Below are 7,905 nucleotides of genomic sequence, written 5' to 3'. Positions count from 1 at the left end.
GACTCAGAAGGCTTGTGTTAGCAAAGCAGCTCTCCTTTACCTCTATATCTTTATCTCTTTCCCGTTTCAGTGCTCTCCATGGCCAGCGACATTTCCTTGCCATCGAGTATCTCTTGGCAGGGATTTCAAATGTGATTTGCAGGATCACTTCCCCTCCCCACACCTCCCTTTCACCTTAGCTTGGATACAGTTTGGTGACAAGCAAGGTTGCAGGCAAGTGCAGAAGTGGGGAAGACTAGCTTTTTATGTCCTCCCCCCCCCTCCCCCCGAGTCCTTGGCACTGCCCTGTGCATGCAGTGACTCCTATTCGGCTAGCAGAGGGAGGGTAGGGAGCGGCGGAGAGAGACAGTCACCTGGGAATTTCAGCATTTATTGGGTCCGTGAGGGAGCCTGCAGCACGAGGGCGGTCCTGCTGCCCGTCCCACCTCGCCACCCTGCACCAGCCATGCTGGGCTCTGCGATAAAGCTCAAACCTGCCTGACGGGCTGCAGGTCCCTCCTGAGCTCTGGAAGTCACTTTTGCTCTAAGCAACCCAATTCTCTGCTCTTGCCATTAGCTCAACGTGGTCACTATGCCTTGAAACCTAACCCGCAGCAGGCTCGCGTGGTTCCTTCATGAACAGGTCTGACCTTCCTAAGACAGCACATGGTCTTGGCAAGGCTTGAAGTTCAATCGGCTCCAGATACAGGCCCCCATGGCTCAAAATGCTCGATAAACTGCTAACATGCTTTTCTTCTATAGTGTCGGTTGCACTAAAACGTTACTCTCCCAGGAGCTCCCAGGAGGGCTTCTACATTCAGATGTCCCCTTTCAGCCAGCTGTTCTTGGCCACCTGTCTCACGCTGGGCCGGGAGGCCGGGCTGAACTGGAGTAGGTGGGCGATGAGGGCCTGGCAGGGCTCCGGCAGCGGGGGCAGCCCCTCTGGGTACAGCACCCCTTTCCTCTGGCGCTCGGGCATGCTGCGGATGTGAGTGTCGTCGAAGGGCATGCAGCCCGTCACCATCACGTAGAGCACCACCCCCAGGCTCCACATGTCCGACTTCTTGGCGTCATAGGGGATGCCCTGCAGCACCTCTGGGGAAGCGTAGGCTGCCGAGCCGCAGTACGTGTTGCTCAGGTCTGGGTAACCGTGGGCCTCCTTGCTAAAGCCAAAGTCGGTAAGCTTGGCCCGACGGCCATCAGCAGTGAGCAGCACGTTCTCACACTTGAGATCCCGGTGCACCAAGTTGCGGTCGTGCAGGTAGCGCACGGCCCCCACGATCTGCGCAAAGATGTCCCGGGCTTCGGGGATGCAGGGCAGCTTGCCCAGCTGCTGCACCACCTGGAGCAGGTCAGTGGAAGCCGCCTCCATCACGATGTAGACCTTCCCATTGCAGCCCTCGATGATCTCGAAGACGCGCACGATGTTGGGGTGCTGGATCATCCGCAGGATGGAGAGCTCGCGGGACAGAAACTTGTGCACAAAGTCTGAGGGGGCTCGGCGCCAGTCCACCACCTTGATGGCTAAGGGGCCCTTGTACTTGCTGGAGGTGGCCGCTTTCACCTTGGAGAAGCTGCCTTCCCCTAATGTTTGACCCAGCTTGTAGCCAAGTTTATGAAGTAGCTTCTCGCCTGCAGCAGTTTTTGACATGTTGCGTGATCCAGATGGGCTTAACTGAAGCTGGTGTTTTGCTCCAGGGTTTGGCAGCTTTAACCCATGATGTGTGGCAGCTGTTGCCCTTCACCCCCGCCATGGCCTCGCTGGCGGCGGCAGGGCCGCCAGGGCTCCCGCGGGTATTGTGATGGGGTGGAGTGTCACGCGGTGGCACCTTTGTGAGCTGCCCAGGGTGCCTAGCGGGGGCCCAGGCGCGCCCATGCAGACGCAAGGGGAGGACTCCCACTGGTGAGTGGCTTCAGAGTTGTTTACCTTTCTCTTCCCTTCCCCTGAGTTTTCAGAATAGAGCTCTCCTGATAAAAGATAGTTTAAGTGAGAGCGTTCTGGGAGGCATAATCCATTTGGGGGCCTAGACCTATTTTCTGCAGTTTTATTAAAATCAGAATGACACAAAGCGGTGCAAAAGAGTGACTTCTGTTGTCTCTGATTACAAACCGCTCTGGCTGGCTGGCTGGCTGGCTGGCTGGCTGTAAATATTTATTTTTTGATTATGATGGTGCAGGAAGCTATTTTTCTAGCTAGGCTTTCTGAGTCTGTGTGGTGTCAAGGGGGAACTTTTTACATTTATCTTTCAGAAAGAACACCTTTCTACTTTCTTGAACTTGGAATTGAAATCTTCTGTTTTTATCAAAATAATAATTTAGAGTCTATGGAGAAGAACTGTGATCAGAGACACTTCAGGAAACTTCTGTAGTTCATATTTTAAATGTTTGGAGTCAGTTATAGTTGCTCTAAGGCAACAGTTGAATTATGCACATAGTGTATTTTTGGTAAAATCTTGCTAATATCACAGCTACTGGTACTTCTCTAGTTCCGATCTTTTCTCCTGAAGTTATCCGCAGAGCCTAAATGGCCTTTGTGAGCTTCCTGACTGCGTTCTCAGGGCATAGGTAATATAGCTAGCATGGTGAATGGAGAGCTTTTTTGTTCAATGGTTTAAAAATTTTAAGTCAGTACAGATAAACTTGAGCACACTCAGCCATAAAAAACAATGGGTGTAGGTGAGCAGACGGTAGGTGTGGCAGTTGCACCAACTTCTTGCTTATCAGACAGGGTCAAATCAGAGGTTGCCTGAGGCTGGGGCTACACACCGACAGGTCCAGCTTTCCTGCGGCACGTGGAAATCGCCTCGGTGGGGACCGCCGGCGAGGGCAGTAGGCACCCCCCTGAGCCGGGAGGCACGCAGCGCGAGCGCCCACGGGAAAGCGGGCCACAAGGGGACTGGCCCAGCAGCTGGGCGTCCCGTTCAGGCCCTGCTGGATTGCAGACTGCTAACTGGCTCTTTTCTCTGCAGGCTGCATCTTCGGGCCTCAGGAACAGTTGTTTCTGGTTTGTTTTGGTGGTGTTTTTTTTAAGCTGCACAAGGATTTTGCCCTCCCTGTGGAGCCTGCATTTCCTTCCTAACTGCAAAAAGGAGCCTAGAACCACAAAGCCTCCATGTTTCTAAATACAACAACAACAAAAAACAAATTCTATTTTTAATCTTTTGAATATATGTTTCATTTGGTAAATCACTTCTAAAGAAGACTAAGGCTCAATCAAAGACTGAAGCAAATGTCTCCCGTTTGAGTCCATCTGGTCAGTGTTTTGAAGATATTTGAAGAAATTAAATAATTAAAACAATGCACATTTAGCTATTCATGTGCTACAGGGGTGCTTTGCCCTGGCTCCTAATGGCAAGTAATCATCATTGAGTTGAGTTTCATCTGCTGCAGTAGTTGCAGACTAAACTGAACCATTTTTTTCCACTTCAAATGCTTTTTCTTCTTTAAGCACAGGAAAGTGGGAAATACAGGATTCACTGGGCTGTGGAAGTGCAGTTGTGTTTTAGGCATGTTGTCAAAAGGTGCCACAAGCAGCGCGTACGGTGCGTGATGGAGCATGTGCTCCCGTGCAGAGGCTGCTCTGCTGCCCACTGAGGAACGAGCTCGCTCCGTTCCTGGCTCCTTGGAAGAAAACAGAGCCCCTGTCTGGTCACAGGGGCTTTGCCTGCGACTGATCTCTGCCTGCAGATTTAGTGGAGGAAATCCAGCATGCACACAAAGTGCTAGAAGTGGTCTGGGCAACAGTCCCTTTCTGCTTAGCCCATCAAATAAACAGACCTAGAATTCTTACTTCTGGAGCGGTTCAGTCATAAACGTCTCTCCAGAAGGAAATTCCGTCCAGCTTCCTTGTTTCATGGAAAGATGTGGTGTTTGGGACAGGAGAGATGGAGATGTGGAAGAAACAATGGCTTAGCTACTGAAGCGCACAATTAGAAAAGACAAAGAAAAGCAAAGACTCCATTTCCCAAAAATTCCCATTCAGAAAGAACTGTGTTTGGACCCTATGCCAGAAGCATAGTTATTTAAACACAAAAAGTGCAGCCCAGCAATCAAGAGGCCAGATGCAGAAAGCCATTCTGATGGATACATATGATTCCTGGCACTTAGGTTTAGCCTGTGAATCATAACCACAGCAATTTCAGCAGAAGTTTGAGCTGTGCTTTTCATAAGAATTGAGAACTCTTAGATGACTAAACGCAACTGAAAAGAGGTAGACGTTTTTACAAGGGAAAATGCTTAGACTAGGATTCTCTTCGTACAACCAGAACGCCTCAGGAAAATGTAGTAGTCACATATTCTGACAGATAGGAAGACGCATGCGTTGCTATAGGGGTTTGGCCGATGCTCAGTGTATCTTTAAAACAGGAGTTGGAGTTCAAGTTACAGACGTGTTCCCAAAGCCTACAGGTAAATCCTCGTTTGTGGGGAACCTCTTGGAAGCCCCCTGTGATAACCTAACCAGGAGAGATATTTGTCCAAAGTGCAGTGGAAAACATGAAGTAGTGACTACGAACAATGTTGAAATGGTAAGGAATAATTTCGTGGAATCTTGTGTTTCTTGTAACTTTCCATCTTCTCAAGTGAACTTGTAATTTTTGGGAGGGTTTCAGCAAACTTGGCGGAGATAGACAAATTCAGATTCAGAAATGATTCAGTAAGTCCTCTTCTAAATCCAGAAAAAGCATTGTGCAGTCAGATGCTGCATAAGTCTTGTGGGGACCAACGGGCTTCTGCAGTAGCTCAAACGTGACAGGGGAGAAAGCCCAAGTGAAAAAGGGGAGGGAGCAGGTATCTTAGTGAATATTCCCCCTCCTGCACAGTCCAGGCTAAACCGATGTGAGCTGGATCTGTTTACAATGATACAAACATTATTATGCATCTCTATTCTCAGCCTGTTCCTAACCCACAGGTCGCAGCACAGCATGTGACTTTTGGAAAAACTCTAAAGATAGCAAGAGGAATGAATGAGATATTTCTTTTGTGCTGGACAACATTAGGTGAGGAAAGATATCTGAACTCATCTTTCTGTGCTGTGCTTAGAGTGCATAGAAATAGATTTTTGTCTTGTTAGCTGTTAGCTCTAGGTTTATTGGCATAAAAATGTACCAGAAATCTCTTTTGCTTCCAATTCCTCCACCTCAGGTACTGCAATCTGTGGTATAAATATTTAGCTTACACCAATACTTTTTAGTAGAGTACTCAGTACTAACATATAAAAGGAAGCTGAGCTTCTGTGCTTACTTGTAGCTTTTTTGCATCAGAACTGTATTTAAAGAACTGACTTGCTCAACTGATATTGTAAACTAAAGTAATTAGAAATCAGGCAGTAATTACTGGTTTGTTAGATCTGGTATGTGAGCAGGAGGAGTTGGTCTGCAGAGGTACAAACTGTTGGAGCCTACCGCGAGGCTTTTCCTTAGGGTGACGATCTCAGGACCTGGTGGTGTGGTCACGCGTCAGTCTAAAGGTTTCTCTAACAAAGGTTCCATAAATTGCTGAAGGACTGTGCAGTGCAGAGATATCAGAGAGCTACCATGTGCCCCAGAAAAAACATGCCTGTTTCAAAGTCATCACAAGCTAATTTACCTCGCTAGGTAAGTTAGCCTCAGGGCTAAGTTCCACTTCTCCAGAGGAAAGACTGCTTATCAGAGGCCAGCCTGTGCTGGACATCAGTTTCTACCAAAACCAGGAGGAGTCCAGAATTAACTTTGCCTTGGTCCTGGATGAACTACAATTGCATAGTATGGTGTTCCCCGTGGGGTAACTCACCCTGGTGAGAAGCTAGCGCAGATGAGCAGAGTCCAATCTCCAGCCGTCTGCCCTGACCACAGCAACCTTTGACCAGAGAAGAGCAAACAGGCCCTCAGATGTAACAAAAGGGGAAAGAGGATTTTTTTTTTTCTTTCTGTGTCGTGCTGCATGTTCTTTTCACTAATGATTAGGTCTTCTCTTGCAGGAAAATCCTGGCTGCACTGCAACTGATAGCTGGGAAATCACCAGTCTGCTAGTCTGAGTATTTGGATTAATCAAACACATCTGTGCTTTGTGTTTTTCTGTGGCTGCTCTCTTGCCAAATCTCAGACAGGCAGCACTATGGCAGTTTAATTACTGGACTGATACACCAACTGTTATTCAGTTTGGCAAAAAACTGAGCTAACAAGATGGCCATTAGAGCATGTATGCGTCAGAAAAATTTCCCATTCCTCTGTGATCTCACCGTTTCGGAAGTCTCTGGTCCTGTGATATGATCCATCTGGGTAGGACTGTGCGGAGTCCCACCAAAACCAGGGGAAGGGGTTGGGTGTCCACATGAAGTCAGACTGCCTGTCATGGATCTGATGACAGGATGACATCTCTGGGTCCGGGATTTCCCATATGAGTGAACGTTGTGGAGCGTACCGTGGGTCCTGCTGGCACAGACGTACCAAACTATAACTCCTGTTAATGCAGATGTTCTAGAAGCCAAACAAACTACAATTTTATATCTTAAGCCATGAGCCTAGCCTGTATGTTACACTGTGTAGAACAACCTCTGTACTTGCGTGGAGCCCTTGAGATTTCTTTAAATACCTCAGTCTCCAGACAAATAGAGGTATTTTGCCCGTAGGGTTGTAGCTTTCAGAACCAGCCAGGTGATTCATAGGCACCTCACTGTGGCCAGTTTATGATTAGATCTTATTGCTCAGCACCCTTTGAATGTGGGGGTGGACAAACGGCTGCGTAAGAAGTAAGAATAATTAAAGTTAGCATTTTTGCTTGAGCACCTCATTGCAGATAGTGCAAAGGGTCACCACAGTTATTTGTCCTAGCAGGTACTGAGATAACCAGGATCTTCTTGACAGCAATGGGTGGAGAGAGCTCTTTAAACAGAACTTTTCCATGTTTTTCCCTGTATTTCATTTTTTTTGGATACAGTTGTTTTACTTTCACAGAGAACACTGGGCTGAAAAGAAACCTGCTGCTTGTAGCCCTATTTTCCATCCAAAATGTTGCAGCGAGTCCATGCAGGTGCTGAGGATCGGTGAAAATCTTGCAGGCATCTAGTACCTTGGAGCTGTATTACACTTTCCAGTTATTACCAAAGGGAACAAACAAAGCTGAGGTTAGCTTTTAACAGGTACAGACACCCGTTAAACAGGAGATTGCCAGTAAAGAATGTTACTCTATTGGCAAACGCTGTCATTCTTTCAGAGATGTTATTTGCCCTGTACCTGCCAAGTGCTATTCAATGAGCTACTTACAAGTAATTGATGTCTGGCCTGTGTGATGTCTTGAGCAGTTGGAAAAACGGGGCAGATCCCATGAAAAGCGCACAGAATCCAAACCGCCTCAAGAACTGAATGACTGTTGTTGCCCTAGATCCTTTTCTGTAAAATCAAACCTGTGTGAGGTTATTTTAGGCACTGGTATTAAATGGAGCCAGAAAGTTGAAGGAACAGAAGCAAAGGCAGCCGAGCGCAAAGCCTTGTCTCTGAATGTTTTATGAAAGGGGTGCGTGTGCGTACAGCTGCAGCCTGAGGCAGGCTGCAGTACAGAAGGTCTTAGCTCCCTACTGGCAGCAACAGCAGTGCTGCCAACGGAGAAAAACAAAGTCACAGGTAGTTAGAAAATCATCGTTGGTAATGTGCTGTATTTCATTCTCCTTTCTTCCTTCTTGTGTTTATGGATTGGTGTTTGTTTAAAATACTCTGGCTACAGTTTTTTTGTTTTCTCCTTTGGCAAGTAAGGAGATCTGGGATCTCACATTCCTAGTGCTCAGAAGCTGATGTGATCCACGCAGCTTTTTGCCATTAGGTCTTGCCCTTAGCCTCTTGTTCAAACAGAATAAATGAGTGAAACTGATTGTGGGACTAGTAAGAGGTCTCCTGGAAATTCAGCAGGATGAGATGCACCTGAAACAGAAAACTCCATGGATGTTCATTCGAT

General features: G+C 47.4%; 1 protein-coding gene across 2 annotated transcripts; it reads right to left on the bottom strand.

The window, feature by feature from the left end:
- Window positions 1-356: 356 nt before the first annotated feature.
- Window positions 357-5,802, bottom strand: TSSK6 (testis specific serine kinase 6). 2 transcript variants are annotated; one of them, XM_068949589.1, is made up of 2 exons: window positions 5,749-5,802; window positions 357-4,826 (listed from the first exon to the last, which is right to left on the bottom strand). In XM_068949589.1, the coding sequence occupies exon 2, from the start codon at window positions 1,628-1,630 to the stop codon at window positions 797-799; it is 834 nt and encodes a 277-aa protein (XP_068805690.1). In that variant the 5' UTR covers window positions 1,631-4,826; window positions 5,749-5,802; the 3' UTR covers window positions 357-796. The 2 variants fall into 2 exon arrangements, with proteins under 2 accessions (XP_068805690.1, XP_009672187.1); XM_009673892.2 differs by having other exon boundaries at window positions 357-1,947.
- Between the last annotated feature and the right edge of the window lie 2,103 nt (window positions 5,803-7,905).

This window comes from Struthio camelus, chromosome 6 (genome assembly GCF_040807025.1).
Source record: "Struthio camelus isolate bStrCam1 chromosome 6, bStrCam1.hap1, whole genome shotgun sequence".
Classification (NCBI taxonomy): Eukaryota; Metazoa; Chordata; class Aves; order Struthioniformes; family Struthionidae; genus Struthio; species Struthio camelus.
The sequence above is the reverse complement of the archived record's forward strand: the minus strand, read 5'-3'. Positions and strand labels throughout refer to the sequence as shown.

Coding starts and splice junctions, on each gene's coding strand:
- TSSK6 (XM_068949589.1), bottom strand. CDS start 1,630: ATGTCAAAAACTGCTGCAGGCGAGAAGCTACTTCATAAACTTGGCTAC.